The sequence below is a fragment of the Bicyclus anynana genome, chromosome 6 (assembly GCF_947172395.1).
Source record: "Bicyclus anynana chromosome 6, ilBicAnyn1.1, whole genome shotgun sequence".
NCBI classification, from domain to species: Eukaryota; Metazoa; Arthropoda; class Insecta; order Lepidoptera; family Nymphalidae; genus Bicyclus; species Bicyclus anynana.
Window position 1 is genome coordinate 8,464,998 of NC_069088.1, and position 19,781 is coordinate 8,484,778.

The 19,781-nt window shown below is 34.8% G+C and overlaps 2 protein-coding genes across 3 annotated transcripts; both read left to right on the forward strand.

Annotated features, from left to right (window-relative positions):
• The first annotated feature begins 1,954 nt into the window (after nucleotides 1-1,954).
• Nucleotides 1,955-7,267, forward strand: LOC112049211 (uncharacterized). Its single transcript, XM_024087008.2, has 7 exons — nucleotides 1,955-2,135; nucleotides 2,993-3,189; nucleotides 4,255-4,403; nucleotides 4,942-5,087; nucleotides 5,553-5,806; nucleotides 6,234-6,386; nucleotides 7,013-7,267. Exons 1-7 carry the CDS (start codon nucleotides 1,955-1,957, stop codon nucleotides 7,262-7,264), a joined length of 1,332 nt encoding a protein of 443 aa, XP_023942776.2. The 3' UTR covers nucleotides 7,265-7,267.
• Nucleotides 7,268-7,574: 307 nt separating this feature from the next.
• LOC112049199 (uncharacterized) lies at nucleotides 7,575-15,032 on the forward strand. 2 transcript variants are annotated; one of them, XM_052882111.1, is made up of 5 exons: nucleotides 7,575-7,954; nucleotides 8,411-8,620; nucleotides 9,430-9,641; nucleotides 10,116-10,217; nucleotides 12,103-15,032. In XM_052882111.1, the coding sequence occupies exons 1-4, from the start codon at nucleotides 7,805-7,807 to the stop codon at nucleotides 10,210-10,212; spliced, it is 669 nt and encodes a 222-aa protein (XP_052738071.1). In that variant the 5' UTR covers nucleotides 7,575-7,804; the 3' UTR covers nucleotides 10,213-10,217; nucleotides 12,103-15,032. The 2 variants fall into 2 exon arrangements, with proteins under 2 accessions (XP_052738071.1, XP_023942766.2); XM_024086998.2 differs by having other exon boundaries at nucleotides 7,576-7,954; nucleotides 11,487-15,032.
• The last annotated feature ends 4,749 nt before the right edge of the window (nucleotides 15,033-19,781 follow it).

Genomic DNA, 19,781 nt, shown 5'->3' on the forward strand with positions numbered 1-19,781 from the left:
TCATGTTAACCATAATCTTCTTTGATCATTGATAAATATTAGATAGATATCTATACTTATACATAATTATAGCCATTTATACACTGGCTACAATTGACGTCATAGAATTCCTACTTAGTGTAGGTAAATGAGCTGGAAACATACGTAAAGATAAACGAATACCTTTAGCGTTTTATGGATTCCAGTGCTGGTCTGGCCGGCACCATGGCGTACCCTTTCGCGTGGTAGAGAGAAAAACTTCGAGCAGTGCTTGTGACTCAAGGTTAAGAAGTTCTTTTGACATATCAACATTCACCTCTACTCGTGCTATTCTACCTGCCAGCCAAAGCCCACAGGTACAGAATGCTACTAGAGCAGCTTTAGATGCCCGATTTAACAGAAACTTGTTGCAGAGGAGATTTAAGAAGAGTTCCTCTTCAATAAGGAGCCTAAAAAAATAAGCGATCATAAGAAAGGATTTGCGATAATTATACGCCTGAGGAGCATACGTACCTACGCCGAAAAAAAATTTCTGGACTGCCGTACTTATGATAGTAAAATAGTACTTATGATAGTAAAAAGGTAGTAATAGGTAGCAAACCAGACAGAGACACTATTACGCTTGTGGCCGGCACTATGTTGTAGGTATACATGCTCCATATGTAAGATGGTGTTGCTAAACGGCAAAGTAATCGCCATCATTACTAAGTATAGTATACAGATATATATCAATTTTAAGTATGCTGCATCTGTAGTAAGCTCCTTACGTAATTAGCTCATTTAAGTAGCTTATTTTTCTCAGTGTATATTTCAATGTTCTTTCATAGTTTCTTAGAGGAAAATGTTTCTCCGAATGCTGTCCATTAAAAGCTTTACGTCGCTTTTTATTTCGCTCGTGAAATCTAGGTCTAACATGTAATTAATGGAATGTATTCATATAATTTGCTTATCAAAGGATAACCAAGGAAATTGAGAATACATATTCCTAATAATATCAATGTGACGCAACTCATTTCATGCCATGCGTGTTGCGTCACAAATCACACACACCTATGTATTGCAAGCATGTGTTTTGCACACAAAATTATTATCAATATTTCTCTAAGTACAGGTATACATGATTGATACTTTTGGTAGATAATTAATCCAGCCTTTAGCGTAGGATTAATGGAAAGATTTCTCTAATCGGAAAAAATATGAACTAAATTTTATCAGCGCATTTTCTCAGCTAAAGAAAATGTATGAAAAACTTTCATCAAAGGTTCTTTAAATACAAAACTTTAATTTAATTTCGTATGGAAACCATATACGCCATTTTCATTTCCATACAATCCAATTTTTTTTTTAACAATTCATGAACAAAACAATTAGATGTTTCAACTGAAGCAATGTGTGGATATAAGTTTCAAAACCTAATTATGATCCTTTAAAATAAACATGGTAATTGAAATTTTACGTATAAGAAGGTAAATAAAATTACACCACAACATACAAACTTCAGATATTCAATCACGGCGTTAAAGAAAAATAAATAGCCATAAATGTTACTTAAGAAAAGAAATCAATGATTCATGTAAGTATATTCGAGCTATCTGCAATAGTTTTTTAACATCTGTGTTTAGAGGTCCTTCGAGCCGGATCACTGATCTTTACTATACTTGCTTTGATTTCTAAAATAAGTATTGAAGTTCACTCATAGGTAATTTATATAACAAACACACATTAGAACAAAAATATTAGTACACATAATTACTTTTATTATATTTATAAAACAGGGTTTTAACCCGTTATCATAAGACTCTAAGACAGCGTTTCTTTAATGATATCAAAATCACTGATGACAAAAATATTTATTATACACAAAAGATATGGATTTCGTATAAATATCATGATCAGATTATCTTTCATTGACATTGTTCCCTAAAGTTTTCCGTTGACCATCCTTACGTAATATAGGCTATAGAAATAACATTCAATGTTTGGCCTCATTATTACCTTGGCGGTGGTATCCACCGTCACAGCACTTCCTTCCAGGCTTCCGGATCCATCTGAAATCGCCTTCACGAGCGATGACCAGTTTGAGGATTACGTAGACATCTGGCTTGCGAATGAGCAATTACAGTGGTTCAATCAAACGACATCATCAGAACGAAGTGGTAAATTTTATTCAACTCTTTAAGTTTCTGTGTGTTTTCTTTATTCAATTAGATGTTGACTGCGATCTCACATGATGTAAAGTGATGATGCAGTCTAAGATGGAAGTGGACTAACTTAGAAGAGGTACAAGTTCATTCTACACATAACTCAGACGGTTTTTACGCGGCCGGAACAATAAATCTATTTACGGTACGTGTTGGGACTTTACCAGTACCTAGGGTGGTAACTACCGGTCCAGACCTACACCAATTTAAAAGATGTGAAATCCTAAATTGACCGAGCTATTAATCTAACCCAGGACCTCTCTGCTTAGAACCACAGCAATGCCAACTGTGCATGACAGGTCGCCCAGAAGTCTAATTACATAATTTTCTACATTATTTTATGTACCTATCCAATCAAAACAAGGACAGTCCATCAATCATCATCACGTTTATCAGCCGAAGGAAGTCAACCGCTGGACATAGGCCTCTTGCATAAACTTCAAAACAAAACGGTCTCGAGCCTACCGGCATCCACCGGCTCCCTGTAATCCGCTTGATGTCCTCGGTCGACATAATGAGGGATCGACCAATACTGCACTTTCCCGTGCGGAGTCGCCATTCTAGCACCTTGGGACCCCAACGTCCATCGGCTCTTCGAACTATGTGGCCTGTCCATTGCCACTTCAGCTTCGTGACTCGCTGAGCTGTGTCAGTGACTGATTTGTCAACGAGTCTCCTCATTTCTGATTTATCCACGCAGATAAACTTCAAGCATAACTCGCTCCATCGCCCGTTGAGTGACTTTGAGCTTTCTAATAAGTCCGTCAATGCCAATCTACTCAATATTAATTGTTTTTATTTTAATAATACAGGATGCACATTAAGAGTAAACGGTGACTTCGGTCAGCCGCAGCCCGTCTTCATTAATAGAGCGAGAAACGTGTTTGTGACTCCCAACGGGAACACTGGGAATGTTAGGCTGAATGCCGGAGAAGAGGTCATAGTCGCTTGCACGGGAGCTAACAGACTTATTCGTCACCCGAACATTGGACCTAACGTTCAGACCGCTGTAAGGCTTATTTTATTACATCATCATCATTGACAGCCGATTGACGTTCACTGCTAGACATCCTCTTGCATGGACTTTCAAACACCACGGACTCGAGCCGCCAGTATCCAGCTGCTTCTTGCAACCCGCGTGATGTCGATGGACGTTGGGGTCCCAAAGTGCTGGAATGACGACCCTGCACCGGGGAGCGTGGTTTGTCCCCGAACTAGATAGACTGAGGACATTTTGTTATATACTTTTTTACACTTATCTTTCATATTTTTTATATAATTCAACAGTGGCGTACACTTCATACTTATGTGCAAAACTACCTACCCTGAGTACTCATTACAAACCTGTATTGGATTGGAGGAGGAATTTTCCAACTGCATTTCTATTCCGGTATGCACTGTATGCATGTAGATACGCACAGTTTGTAAGTGTATGTGTCTAGTTAAAATCTTATGCACGCCACTGTTGATTGTGAATTGTGATGTCCCAAATTATTATTATTATTGCCTATATTGCTGACATCCCAGACCGAACTCCTGTGAAGACCTTAGGAAAATTAAAAAATAATAACTCTACAAATTTATCTCGGGGATTTCCGATTTATGATAATAATTTAATTCAAATTAGTTATGACTATCGTTGATAGACCAAAGTCTAATCGGCATCGGATCAACCTTACATAGTGTAGGACGAGAATTACCGTAGCACCATAGATGGTACCTAATGTCCTAGAGCTAGAGTCGTAAGTGAGAACACCTCTGTTACTGTTTTGTTTGAATTATTTAAAATATTAATTAGTATGTATAAAAACATTTTGAAATTTCATAATCATCACTTCAGCCGATGGACGTCCTATACAGTTTACAGGATAAGGCTTTCTGTAGGGACTTCCAAATACCACGGTCCTGCCTGAGCCGTCTGAATCATCATTCATCAGCCACTATGGTCAGGCTCTCATTTTAGGAAAGGAAACCAAGCTTCATGTCCCCTTTTCACCCCAATACAAATTGCCAGGCGCGAAAATACATACGAGTATTACTAGATGTTACAAATAAGAATCCAAATTCTTTTTAGACTGCTAGATGTGTTAGCAATAACTTAGTATCGGGCGCTGGATGGTTAAACGGAAATCAAGCTTTTGGACAACTAACATGCAACAACGATGCCGTGTATGAGACACAGCAAACAGCTCAACGGTGCTTCAATAACAACGTCGTTGTAAGGTAAGCAAAGTTCATTGTTACCTTAATTAATTCGTTTTGGGGAGACTTAAGCCCTAACATGGTATTCATTTACACAGGATTCACGTAATAATTTATTATTTTGTCATAGCTAATAATCTTTTTGAGGAATGAGGGATGATTGGGGAAATCTGCTAAAATCAATTTCTTACAATACAAGCATTATCGGTTTATGGTTTCTTGTATTGTTTATTTGTCACTATCATAGTAAATAATCAATATAAAGTTGGTCCTATTTAGATACACATTGTTCACTAACCTCCTTTCTAATTATATACCTTTGATTATTGTTATATACAAAGATAATTTTGATCTTAGATCCATAATAAGCCAATGGGCTTAAGATGATTTATTACAGTGTAAGGATCATTCGATCGATCATGACATGTTTTCCGCATACAGGAATGTTATTCGAGATAATACAACACCGACGATTCCGGCTTTGAATTCCAACACGGAGAACTCCCTGAAACGAACTACTGGTTGAAAAACTAACCTATTTTAATACTCTCTCTTACAGATCTGGATTTATTGTCAACAATGTCTTCCACGTTCACTATTGGTCGTGCTTCGACGTCAACCGAATGGAAGTACTATATGTATGGTACAACCAAGACAATACCAATGCAATCTTTCAATCGGGCGTTGATCGCCCTAGCTGGTTGGGTAAGATTATATTGATTAATGTTAATTAATATTTGCTATGAATGCGGAGGCCGTGATAGACCAATGGAATTTAATCTCTGCCTTCGATTCGGAATCCGTATAGGTTTGAATCCGATTAGGGACCCAACACAAATACACCTACAATTTTACAGTTAGGTGCTTTTTAAGAAATTAAATATCACGGGTATCAAAGGGTGAAGGACTGAGGAAACCTACATACCTGAGAATTTTCTCTACGTGTGTGAAGTCTGCCAATACGCATTGGGCCAGCGTAACCACTCCAGCTCTTATCGCATTAACCCTCTCATTCTGAAAGGAAACTCGTGCTCTACATTGACCCGAATAGGTATGGGTTGTTAATGTTGATGGATGCCGCACTGTATTTAACAGCAATAGATATCTATTTACTGACTAACACTTCTATTTTTCAGTATCAGTGACTAAGTTGATTTATTTTCATTTTAGCGGGTCCACATTTCCCTGGCGTAAATATTAACGGCATATACACGCAAAATAACCAAAGGACGGTGTTTGCTAACCTATTAGGTGCCAACATGGTAGACAGATATTTAACATCTACCCAATTCTTGGCCCGAGGACACTTAGCCGCTAAGACAGATTACGTGTTTGCAACTGCACAACGCGCCACATTCTTCTTCATCAACGCTGCTCCGCAATGGCAACCTTTCAATGCTGGAAATTGGATGAGACTTGAATCGGTATGAACTTATCTATCATAATTTCAGTGAGCGTCCATACCACCTTGACCATATTTTTATCATCTTATAAGCAGATGAACCTCTACTGCAGGACGTAGACCTTTTGTAGGGACTTCCAAACATCACGATCCTGAGCCTCCTGCATCCAGCGAATCCCTGCGACTCGCTTGATGTTGTCGGTCCACCTGGTGGGGGGTCGACCAACACTGCGCTTGCTAGTGCGAGGTCGCCCAGTCGAGCAGCGAACCTAGGACCTCCTCTTGTAAATCCACGCGCGTACCACTGCGTCACGGAGGCCGTCAAAACCTGTTTATCGGAGCGTCTTCATTTGTAACTAAATAATGAAATACTATTTTAAGTTGTTTTTTTTTATTCTGTTTGTTATTTGGAAATACGGAGAGTTCTCTAAGCAATCCTTTTTTCTCAGAATCTTCGGCGTCGTATTGCTGCTGCCAACTACAACACCGTGATCTATACCGGCACTTTTGGTGTTACCCAATTACGTAACTCGGCTGGCCGTTTAGTTGATATCTTTTTGCACACGAACAATCGTGTCCCTGTACCTTTATACTTTTATAAGGTAAGTCCTATTGAGAATACTAATTTAGTAAGTATTTTTAACCATAAAAAAATATTTGCTTTTGAGCTTATACATACTTAATACCTATAGATGTCATTTAACAGTTATTTTAAAGTTGAGAAACCGTTAAATTTCAAATTCGATCACGTAGGTCTGTACTACCCACCTACTCGACAATAATATCGTCAATAGTACCTATCGTATTGTAAAATCGTTTGGCGAAAGCTATTCTTGATATGACATGGCTCGGCCACAAGGACCCGAGTCCGAGTCCTGTGTCAGCTTATGAAACAATGAGCTTTGGTTTCTTCTTCTACCGTGCCTCGGGGAGCATTAAGCCGTCGATCGCGGCTATTTTACTTAATATCTGATAGTGGTCGGTAAAAAGTTAAACATTATCAACTTAAGATCACCAACCCGACTAAGCTACATATTATCCTCTCTCACATAGGAAGGGATGCCTGGTCGTATAGGAGGCCCTTAGAATCAAGTATGACAATGAATCTTGAGAAGAAACAATAAAACAATTTGAGACGCACCCCGCGCACCACTGCTATTTTAAATCCTCCAAAGTTTTTAGCAATTTTAGCTACAAACGAAAAGTAATAAATGTTTAACATTTTCAGGTTGTTTACGATGCAAATCGTCGTCAAGGCACCGCCTTTGTGAGTATCAATAACCCGTACTACACATTGGCTGAGGCTCGTAATCTACAATTCTGCACGGATAGATGTCGCAACAACGCCGCCTTTAACTGGATTAACTGGCAACCAGACAATATTAGCGTTGGTTACAGTTTCTGCTGCACTATACCTGATTTCAGGAGACGCATTGCACACGTTCCCAATTTTAATGTTGCTAATGGACTCCTTTCCTAAACATAAACCCATCAGAGAAATACAGTTCGAACCAATTGAAACTACTAAGAAATATAGAATTCTATCTTATATTTTGTATAGTTATTTGTAATAGAAATCCTAATTCATTATTATAATTTATAATAAAGGCAGGAAAAGATTCCTACGAATCCAACGATATATTTAAAAATTACCATAAACAAGAAGAGTATCTAATCTGTAATTAAATCATAATTTTAGTAATCTGTATGTAGACGGAGGTCTGTGATTGGACAAGGAATTGACTTTTGACTGATATTGACAAGTGAATTGTGATTGTGATTGACATTGACAATTAACATTTTCAAAAAAACATTTCGCTGTGTATTCGGTGTTTTATTTTGAATTTGAATCCTATAATTTAATTCATCTTTGTATTTTGCTGTTTCGACTCAATCTGTGAATTGTGTTACTTACGCTTAATGAATTAAATTTTTATAATAATAGAGTAACAGTATTTTCTACCTTCACATCACTTTGAATTTTGATTCCCATACTTTTAAAGATTTACTAACTGATACAATGTCTGAGGAATCAAAAGCTACTGAAAATTTAAAGCAGCTAAAGGAAAGGATGAAATTAATAGCTGACGCGGATCCAGCTCAATACCACAACGACTATTCACTGAAGAGGTATCTAACAGCGTTCAAAACTGTTGATGACGCATTTCAGGTAGCAGCATGTTTTAATTTAATTATATTTATAAAAACCCCTAGAAGCTAGTGTACAATATGACCTGTCTACACGATTTATTTTTCTATGATAAGTAATTTAAATTAAAAGTTATGAATTGACATGCATTTTGTACCTTCATTTCTAATTTGTTTGTTGATAAATAGTGCACATTGAGTATGGCTGTAATATAGCTAAAATTACCTTTTTTTTTAAGAATATTTGCCATATTTTTTATAATACAATATGATCAATATTCCCATTTCCCTCCAACTAGTCGTGAAAGACTGCTAGGAGTGGGTATGACAATAGACCAACGGGATGGGGATTGAACCACCACCCCTCTGTAATGCGTCTGACGGATCTTACCGTTGAGCTATTGAGGCTAAACAACAAATGTTTATAATTTATAATTAATAATAACCAGATCACAAAAGTATTGAATTTTAATTTAAGGCTATATTAAAAACAAACAAATGGAGAGTTGAATATGGTGTTAAGGATTTACATGAAAACAAAGAACTTATAGAGAAATATAAAGACAAAGCTAGAGTTCTAAGACACAGAGACATAGTTGGGAGACCAATTGTTTATATCCCAGCAAAAAATCATAGTACCAGTGACCGTAACATTGATGATCTTACAAAATTTATTGTTCACTGTTTGGTAAGTAATCAGTTTATTCACGTACCTACAATAATGTTTATGCCTAATAATAAATTAGGCCTGGGTCGCAAAGCTGAAGTGGTAATGCGCAGGCCACATCATTCTAAGAGCTGATAGACTTTGGGGTCCCAAGGTGCTGGAATGGCAACCCCACACCGAAAAGCGCAGTATTGTTCGAACCCTCACCTCACATCTCACATCTGACTGAGGACATCAAGCAGCTTGCAGGGAGCCTCTGGATGCTGGTGGCCTGAGACTGTTTTATTTGAAAGTCCATGCAAGAGTCCTATATCTAGCAGTGGACATCCATTGCCTGTCAATGATGATGAATGATGAATAAGTGAATACAATCTCTTAGTTGGCCCATAAAAAGAGTAGGCTTACTGTAACTACCTAATTTATACAAGACTAGCAAACTCCCAGTTATTTTTTTCTTGTTACTCACTGTTAATATAACTTTCCAATGGTGAAAGAATAGTCAGAATCAGTAATGTTAGATAGTTCCCACATTACTACACATGTTGTGAAGAGAAAAGGGCGTATGTTTAAACCGAAAATATTGCTCCCATTGCAAACAGAAGAGTGATATTTTCTATTCACGCATCTTAAACTGTAAAAATAAACATCGTGAGGAATCTTGCATATCTGTAAAATTTCTTAATGTTCTACAAGTGTGTAGTCTGCCAATCTGAATTTTGTCTGCGATGGATAAGGCCTAACCCCTCTCATTCTGATAGGAGACTCGTGCTCAACAGTGAGCCAAATATGGGTTGTTAATGATGATGATATATATTTTTTACATTTTGTAGGAAGATGCCAGCAAGAAATGTTTTGAAGAGGTGGTTGATAACCTGTGCATCATTTTTGACTTGAATGATTTTACATTGTCCTGCATGGACTACCAAGTACTCAAAAATTTGATCTGGCTCCTTAGTAGACACTATCCAGAGAGGCTCGGAATCTGCCTTATTATTAATGCTCCAGCATTTTTTTCTGGTTGTTGGGCCGTTATTAAGGGATGGTAAGCAATTAGATTTACTTACTGTGATGTTTTAAAATCTAAAATCATTATAGTATGCACCAAACTTTGATACATCAGCCTATATCTATCCAATGTATGAAAACATAGTGGATTCTAATATAATATCTTCACAATGCAGCATATTGCATTTTCAGAGTGGACAAGAAGTTTGGTACATACCTACTATACACAGTTATTGTACATCCATTACTAATAATTAAACAAAAGATACATCAGTTCAGTAAGTTCAGTAGATTAACATTTAATTATCAATGTTTCAATTAGATTTTACATTATTTCCGCCTTTCACATTTCTCTGTCAATTATGTCTATTATTTATTAATTTATTATTTCAATATTGAGCAGGATGTTTACTAGACAGCAACAGTGTCTTTGGGAAAATTCCTTAATTAATTTTTATATTATTTATAACAAAAGTATAATGATAATGATAATGATATTGGATATTTATAGGTTGGATGAAAACACAGCAAGAAAAGTGACATTTGTCAACAATGAAATGGAACTCTGTCAGTATGTAATACCTGATATCCTGCCAACAGATATTTAATTAAGGTAATAACTAATGAGTACTTACCAAGTTTTACTAGTATTAGCAATACATTTACTCCTATTCACAAATAATGCTATAAGCATCTTGATGTACTGTAAGTTCCACCAATGGGCGATTCTCAACATTGTGAGCGGACAGAATAGGGACTCTGGCATGGTTAGTATTTCTAGGAAAAACAAGCAGTATCAATATGGACCAATGTTCTCACTACCTAGCTAGATAGCTAGATAGCCAAATTTGGTAAGATCCTACTGGAGCTTTGGATCATCATCATTAACAACTCGGCTCACTGTTGAGCACGAGTTTTCTCTCAGAATGAGAGGGGTTAGACTGTAGTCCGGTAATGACGGCCTCCGTGGCGCAGTGGTATGCGCGGTGGATTTACATAAACGGAGGTCCTGGGTTCGATCCCCGGCTGGGCAGATTGAGATTTTCTTAATTAGTCCAGGTCTGGCTGGTGGGATGCTTCGGCCGCGGCTAGTTACCACCCCACCGGCAAAGACTTACCGCCAAGCGATTTAGCGTTCCGGTTCGATGCCGTGTAGAAACCAAAAGGGGTGTGGATTTTCATCTTCCTCCTAACAAGTTAGCCCGCTTCCATCTTAGACTGCATCATCACTTACCATCAGGTGAGATTGTAGTCAAGGGCTAACTTGTAAAAAAAAAAAAGTCCACCACTTACCATCAGGTGAGATTGTAATCAAGGGCTAACTTGTAAAAAAAAGTCCACCACACTGGTCACTGGTCACTGGTCACACAAATGCGGATTGGCAGACTTCACACACATAGAGAATTAAGAAAATTCTTAGGTATGCAGATTTTTCCTTCACTTTAACTGTATAGTTGGTGCATGCCCCGGACGGGATTCGAACCTACGCCCTCAGAATCAAAGGCAGAGGTCATATCCACTAGGCTATCACAGCTTTACCTATTCTAATATAGAACTTGCTGGAGTTTTAATGAGGCAAAGATTCATAGAAATCCTGGATAATCTCTCTCATGAGTGTTGCTATTTCGTACAAATAGTAAATAGAATAGTAGGCAATAGGATTTTTTTTTAAAAGAATATTTGCCATATTTTTTATAATATGACCAATATTCCCGTTTCATTCCAACTAGTCGGAAAAGACTGTGCTACGAGTGGATACAACAATAAACCAACGGGGCGGGGATCGAACCATCACCCCTTGATGATGAGTACAAACGCTCTTACCGTTGAGCTATTGAGGCTTTTTATAGGCTTATATTTGATATGCCTTGTGTCTCCACAGTGCTGTGCCATCAAGGAATTCACTTGAAGTTGCCTGTCTGCCAGTGAGATGACCTACAAGTATGATGTTATGATACTAGTCTAGAATCTTCTTCAGCATGCTGTGGACCAACTGTACCTTCACTAGATAACAGTTAATTACTTACCAGCTTAGCTTCATTGGTCTTACTCATCTTTAGATCTTATTATAAACTACCTGACGCCGCGCGGTTTCACCCGCGTGGTTCCCGTTCCCGTAGGAATACGGAGATAATATTACAGCCTATATCCTTTCTCGATAAATGGGCTATCTAACACTGAAAGAATTATTTAAATCGGACCAGTAGTTCCAGATTAGCGCGTTCAATCAAACAAACAAACTGTTCAGCTTTATAATATTGGTATAGTTAAGTAAATGAAAAATTTAACATTCTAACATTCAGTCAGTTGCTTATTTGTTTAAGAATAATGAAAATAATTAAAAATAATTTTATTGTTTGTGAAAACTGAAAATTATAACGACCAATTAATTGGTGTCATCAGCTATTATATAGTTAAAATATTTAACCTAGTACTTAGCTTTAATAATATATAGCGAAAACTTTGCATTATGGTCATGTGAAATTATTAACATTAAGGCTGCCTGTCCACCAAAGCGGAGCGGAGAGCGTAGCGGAGAAACGGACTAATGCCGAGCGAAATTGCGTACTGTGTCTGTCCATCGGAGCCGAGCGACGCTGCGGAGCGAATTGACTGCCCGAACAAACTTCCCTGCTACGTGTCCCGCTCCGCTTTCTATTTTATGTGAATTTTTAAACTAGCTCGCAAGTCCCTGTCCACTTAAGAGGAGCGGAGATTTTGTGCAATCTGTTAATATTTCTCCGTTTCTCGGCTCCGCTGCCTCGCTCCGCTTCGTCTACCGCCTAAGTTGGTATTTTAGTAAAGAACTTCTACTTTATGTTATTTGAGTGGTGCATAGGCTGAAACGAATTCATGACACTCTTAAATAAAGTATCAAGTATTTAGTCTGTAATATAACTAAATCTACCTACAAAAACAAGAGTAATAATAATTATTTATTTTTAAATCTTCATAAATCAAGTCATAATTATTTATGTTTAAGTATACTTTGTAATAAATAGGTGAAAAGTAACACTAAAGTCATAATTTTTAATATTAATTGTGTAGTTAAATGTTGTATAAAATATTTATATAAATTGTACCCACCTAAATGATTTTACTATGTAATAAATTATTATGTGTAGCTACTTGGGTTTTTTTTTATAATTTTATTAGTTGTTTTTTTTCTTCTTTGTAATCTAATATATAAAATTCTCGTGTCACGGTGTTTGTAACCAATCTCCTCTGGAGCAATTTTTATAAAAATTTTATTTGCCTTTTGAGTAGGTCTGAGAATTAGCAAACATATATTTTTCACCCCTATAGGGGTAGCTAGAGGGGTTGAGAAAAGTACACTATGGTCAAAACGCAGCTTTGGTCAACTAGTAATTAATGTAAAATACAAAAACGTTAAATTTCGCTTAAGAAACTCATTGACCAATTACTTTCATATATTAACAGGGTATCTACTATGATAATATAGTTAAATATAGTGTTGTTTCTTTCAATTAGATTTTATATATTTCTGAGTAGGTATTTCAAAAAAACATGAGTTTACACAATTTTCAATCTAATTTCGCGTGAACCTATTAAAATCTAACTAGATTAGCTAATATAAGAAATATACATGAAAAAGTTAGTACATATAAATATTTTTCTAACTACCATGTGTGTGACTGGATTAAAATACATACACATACATACATAATAATAAATTGATATACTAAGAAATCTGTAAATATCATATTGAAAAATTTAGAGCACTTCAGTTTATTTATCTTTCAAGATAGCTGATGAGAATGTCAAGTGTAGATACAGTACTTTTCTGAGTTACAATAGTAGGTAGTAGATATGACTACCTGAGTATCAGATAAAATTCCAAAACATTATCTATTCACCTATTTTGTTATATACATATAATATTATGTATTTGGAGATTCATGTAAAGAAAACTGCATTCATTTCTATGATATATTTACTTACAAAACAGTTATGTATACAAAAAAAAAATTGCAATCCGCAATTTCAAAGCAAACACACTTTCAAACAAAATTGTAATTGTAATTAATTTTATTGTACTGTTAATGCTGAAACATTCTTGTATCACACAAGTAAACAAATCGAGTATTTATAAAGCATTCATATTTATAGCTTTAAAATAGAGAAATTACATATACATATTCGAGAATATTAATAGTTTACATAATGTATAAGGTAATATATAGTTAGCGTTATAATTAAAATAACATTACTCAGTCACAATTAGATTAAATTATATCTACAAAAAAAATCAAATAGATATTATGTACCTACTTGTAATAGGTAATTGGCACAGTTCTGTGTCGCTAATTATGTGATGGATCACAATAGGGATGATGACTAGGTTTGAATATATTGATTTTATGATACATTCGAGTAAATAAGGTCAATGTTAACTAATTTATACATATAAAGTAAAGTTTGACTGGATATTTGCAAAATAATTAATAAGATTATATTAAAATTTCAAAACCTATTAAAAATCTTTTATCGTAATTAGACGAAAATTCATACAGTTTTAGCTTCCTTACATTAAATGTAACGTTTTTCAATAGAACTATAAACATAAACGCACAAATAACAAAGATAATTAGTAATTTTGTTTGGCCGCCCATATAACGATCATTATGGACCTACGACGTCATTCATTCGTACCATTTTGTGAGATGATGTACCGTTTTTCAGAGATCTTCGGCAGCGCCGCAAATCTGACCCTATAAAATACCTGTAGCTCCGAAAGTAATGATCGCAGATACCCTGTTACTTTTACAAAATTGCTTTACTATTAGCATACTCCTAATTTATATACAATTTAAAAAAACTGTCATCATCCCTATTACAAGAAAGAAATCGTCCCTTTCATTGTGGAGGACATCGCAACCCAACACATACTATACATTTACAATATATAACTCTATCACATTATAACATCCTTCTTCATTTCCTTATTGGGACGGTATTTACTTATCCACTTTTTAAGGGATCAGAAACGACATCAGTACTGCCAAAAAGATAAAAATGGCTGAATTATGAGTTAAATATGACATTACTTTACAATAGTGATATGTAAGATTTAGGACCGATTTTCCAATAACCATAATTTTAACATTGTTATGTAGGAAATGAGTAAAATTAAATCTCCAGTTAGTTTACTTAAAAATTGCAAAATCAGTCCTAAGTCATGGTTAGGTATAATGATTTAAATTCCAAAGTTATATACAAACAATATTGGTCAAGCATATGTTTGAGTTTCGTCTTTTGATATTTGTAAATTGACAATTGTTTGATTGACTGACAATTGCTGACGATGCAACATTTTGTTAATTCAACTAATATGACTAGGTTTTAATCACTCGAAATACATAATGTATTATGAACTTGACATATTTTGTAACTTAATAAAATTGTACAGAAAAAAGAAATGAAAATTATTGAAAATTTCGAGACTGCTATTCCTATGCTGTACCTTTACCAAAATGGTTGAACATCCCACCAATATAAACTGATTTTTTTTTTATGAACGACTGTAAATAGGTACCTACTTAGATCTTCAAAGATCTAGAAGTTTATAATCAATAGTTTAGTATTGGTGAACAAATTAATATATAGTCTATACAAATATATTAACAAAATCAAACATTGTTTCATTGAAAAATTATTTTGTCTCACCGACTGGTACATAACACATGGTTTTGATTCGACGAAATCAGATCTAAAAAATAGGTAATTTGTAGTAAACTACTAAAAACTTAAAGAATCTGATAAAAGAGCAGCCGAACACAAAACCAATTTTGAAATTCTTTGGCCTGACTGACACACGGTTATGATTCGTCGAAATCAGATGTAAGAATTTGTATTCGCCTTGTCTTGAATTTGCCTTTATCACAGTGAATTTTGGGTACCTATTGTACTTAAAATTCACTGTGATATGGTCTGGTATAATACTTCGACAGGTATGGACGATAATGTTGATGTATTAATTGATCAATTATGAATATTTTGATATATAGTAATAAAGTATCTAATTATTATTACAAAATTTAGGCAGTGGACGGTTAAACTGGTTGCCTCTTTGAAATAGGAAATGTTTGTCTCATTAAAGAGACAATACTTCTATAAATGAAAAGGAACATGTATTAAGAGAGCTAATATCTGGTAATGTTTAAAAAGAAGGTCATTATTTGTATGAAGCCCAGGCCTGATCTATGTACAAAGACTGAAAAAAACATCTATGAAATATGAATATACTTTAGATTTAATGCGACAAATGCAACTCTAATACAGATAATAATGGCGGATAGCTGTTTGTTTGACGTTTTCCGTTAATGCTCATGTGTCAAACATGACATTTGAAAACCATTTGAACCATTTCTTGCATTTGACAACCTGCAGCTTTAAGCTGAGTGGGAGACTTTTATTTGGTTAGTTCACTTAATTTATTTTTTGTAGACCCAATAAAAATATTTTTCTTCGTCTATTTGAAAAATGGCTGGATGGGCGTCATCTTGTAATACCTCGAAATCTTGGGATTATATTTTTATCCTGCGTTTATTACTTAGTAAATGTATTAAATTATTAATTTATAAAGTACATAGACCTGGCCTAAAATAACCTTACAAGATGGTTCGGTAGATATTAGGGCTCATACGAATATTATATGATTTTATTCGTATCTCGAAAGACGGCTCTGATATAATTAAGGATCAAGTTCTTAGATTTTCAATACATTACCATGTTAACATAAATGGTTTTTATTATATACTTATGAATTTTCTGATAGATGTAAAACTATCATATATATGTTATTTAACCTAACCATTTGACATCACATAATATGAGAGAACTATAACTTTTTTTAATGCATATATAAAGGGGAATGTCCACCAGCCCATACAACGTTGGCCCAAGAAACCCAGTTACGCCCCCCCCATAAAAGTATATGGAGATGATAATATGATGTATAAATAAGGATTTGGTTAAATAATTTTTTTAATAAAAGTTTGCTAGATATAGAAAAAAAATATTTTATTTTATCACTCTCACTGCTCAAAAGTACACCGGAGATGAAGTAACATTAAAGCTGAACATGAATAGATTTATTGTTTTATGTAACCAACAAGCTTAACAAATAAATCAATAAATGAAACAACCAACCAACCAGGCAGTGGCGTGCATATGGTTGACGATCAGGGTATGCACTAGTAATAAAATTAAGCAAAGTGGAAAAATCTGTATTTACTAATGAAGACAACTCTTAGGATATGCAGTACTTTAATGCATGTATGAAGTGCACACCCACCACTACTTGGAGGCCATTGGATCAGCTTCTACTAGAAGAAATTATTGTAATGATGTTAACAATTGTAAATTATAATATTGTATTACTTTTCTAAAAAAGAGTGACTGTTGAGTTTCTTGCTGACTCTCCTCAGCACAACTTGTCTTCCTATCTGGTGATGAGGTCTGTCTGTCTATCTGGAGATGGACAAATAGTCAACCTTATTATTTCAAAAGTGCTTGTTTGCAAAACCAAGGCTTAGTTTACAAGCACTGTAAATAAATGAATTTACAAATGTATTACAGCGAGGAAAACAACATTGATTTGGAGTGTTTGTCGCTATTACATAATTATTTTCCGTTCTTCAGTTGAGCAAGATGCTGCTTTATCAGTCGTTTTCCAGCAATTTTGACAAACTTGGGATGACTCTGGATAACTGAAATAGTAATAAAATATGAAAATCCAGCAAATAATTTAATCAGAGTTTTAAAATTGGTTTACTTAGTGGATTTAATGTTATGTTATTCCACAATTTATTCGTCGTCATCATCAACCCATATTCGGCTCACTACTGAGCTCGAGTCTCTTCTCAGAATGATAGGGGTTAGGCCAATAGTCCACCACACTGGCCCAATGCGGATTGGCAGACTTCACACACGCAGAGAATTAAGATAATTCTCTAGTATGCACATATTATTACTGTTTTAAAATTGGTTTAGGGTGTGAAAATGTAGCAAACTGACATACAAACTCACAGTTCACATTTAATATTAATCAGGAAAGTAGGATAAATATACTATAATACTTCTATGCACTAAATATTGCTTGAACAAACCATCAACAATGCAAGAAAACCTATGTGCTGTCCTACATCTCACTAGATGTTATGCCTTCTACGCCAGTAATTACACAGTAAATGTACTTTTTAATACAGCAATATTGGTTAGTCATAAAAATACACTGAGCGACACTTCAACACTTATATGGGAAACTACACTCTGTTGTGACTTGACACAATAACATGACAAAAATTATTAAAGTTATACATATTATTTCTTATGAATAATAATCGTTTTTCACATTAAAAATGGATCAAACATTATTTATGCTGCCTGCACCTGCTGTGTACTTGTTTACGAGCATGTTTCAAACAGAATGTATTCGTATTTTCGTGACATTTTATTGACAATTGATGCCAACTTTAATATTGATATTAACATTGATTAATGCAGCGTAAATGTCCTCTTGTATTTACATCTGAAAGCTGAAATAAACTTGCAATTTTTCCGGTTCAGGGTCAACATTATTCGAATTTCGCATTTAACTTCGTGCAAGTTTTATTTATATTATAGCTGTGGTTTGAAAAATTATAATTCGGTTCAAAAAATACTGAAGGTAAACAGAAAACAGACAAAATCACTAAATTAATTCAATGACATTATCTAATTAATAAAATGAGAATGACATTGACAATTATTGACATCAACAGCTGATTATCTGTCCAAAAGTCAAATCGATGTTGCCATACGAAACACGAAAAATCGAATAACTTCGTATCGATTTCTAATTGAATAATTTTATTACTAGAATAACACGTCATTGTTTTCACCATCTTTTACACGACGCAATGGTTTTTATTGGTTTTCAATAATAAATAAAGTGATTCAAGAAGAAGGTTTATACAAGTAGTTTGTCATGATATTGCGTTTTCACCCGGACAAAATTGCGGACGCCTGCAATTTTATGTCAATGTATTATGTAAACATAATATATTATCTACAATATGTATACTATTTATACATACATAGAAATATATAGAATTTGATTTAGTTAGATCGGATGAAAGGAAAAAGTTATCGGAAGAAAGGGATTGAATATCAACTATTAAGACCACTTTGACCACTTATTTATATCAGCTTAGTATAGCTGTAGCTTGCGCGTTGGCCGATCGTGTAGCTAGCTTATATAGAGTATGGAAAAATTGTATAAAAAAACCGCATTGCACGCGCCGAAGTTACGGGCTTGCGCTACTACTCATATTATATATTATACTAGCTGACGCCGCGCGGTTTACCCGCGTGGTTCCCGTTCCCGTAGGAATGCGGAGATAATATATAGCTTTTAGCCTTCCTCGATAAATGGGTTATCTAACACTGAAAGAATTTTTCAAATCGGACCAGTAGTGCCTGAGATTAGCGCGTTCAATCAAAAACAAACAAACAAACTCTCCAGCTTTATAATATTAGTATAGATAGTATTTAAATGGCGTAGTTGGTAATGTTTCGACGCAGTGATCCTATGTTCTTAATGTTATGCTCGATTATTATTATTATCCATTTAAATATCGATTAAACTAAAAAAATCAGTTGAGTTCTTAGTGGTTGGTTATTGCGAAAAATATAATAGGTACTTTGATATCAAGAAACGTTTTATAATGTCGACTATGCAATGATTTTTAAAGAGTGACGCAGATATTATAATCAAAAACATTATAATCTATTACAACTTTTGCTTTTCCAGGTGATTTTGTTGTAGAAAAAGATCGATTATTATTATTCGGTTAAAATATTGATTAAACCAAATAAATCACTTAGCTGGCAACACTGGTTATGTTCGTGTCTTCAAAAATGTCATACAACAACTATAATATTGTCAAATATCGTTGTGAAACTTATTTTTTGGGGAAAGTTATAGCAAACCGCTATGGATAAAGTAATTTATTCATTATTAAACAAAAATTATCAAGTATTTTTTAGTTTTATGTAAAGTGGGGGGCGGGGACGAAAGGTCTGGGCCGGGAATGGACATTCCCCTTTTGGATCTGTTGTTTTGAGAATCATGCTTATATCTACATTTTGAAATTAGTCATGGTAAAGTTAG

Bases quoted from the DNA above. Each gene is read 5' to 3' on its own strand.
- LOC112049199 (XM_052882111.1), top strand. From the start codon at position 7,805: ATGTCTGAGGAATCAAAAGCTACTGAAAATTTAAAGCAGCTAAAGGAA. The intron at 7,955-8,410 runs GTAGCAGCATGT...TTTTAATTTAAG, and splicing joins CTGTTGATGACGCATTTCAG to GCTATATTAAAAACAAACAA. The intron at 8,621-9,429 runs GTAAGTAATCAG...TACATTTTGTAG, and splicing joins AATTTATTGTTCACTGTTTG to GAAGATGCCAGCAAGAAATG.
- LOC112049211 (XM_024087008.2), top strand. From the start codon at position 1,955: ATGTTTGGCCTCATTATTACCTTGGCGGTGGTATCCACCGTCACAGCA. The intron at 3,190-4,254 runs GTAAGGCTTATT...AATTCTTTTTAG, and splicing joins GACCTAACGTTCAGACCGCT to ACTGCTAGATGTGTTAGCAA. The intron at 5,807-6,233 runs GTATGAACTTAT...CTTTTTTCTCAG, and splicing joins ATTGGATGAGACTTGAATCG to AATCTTCGGCGTCGTATTGC.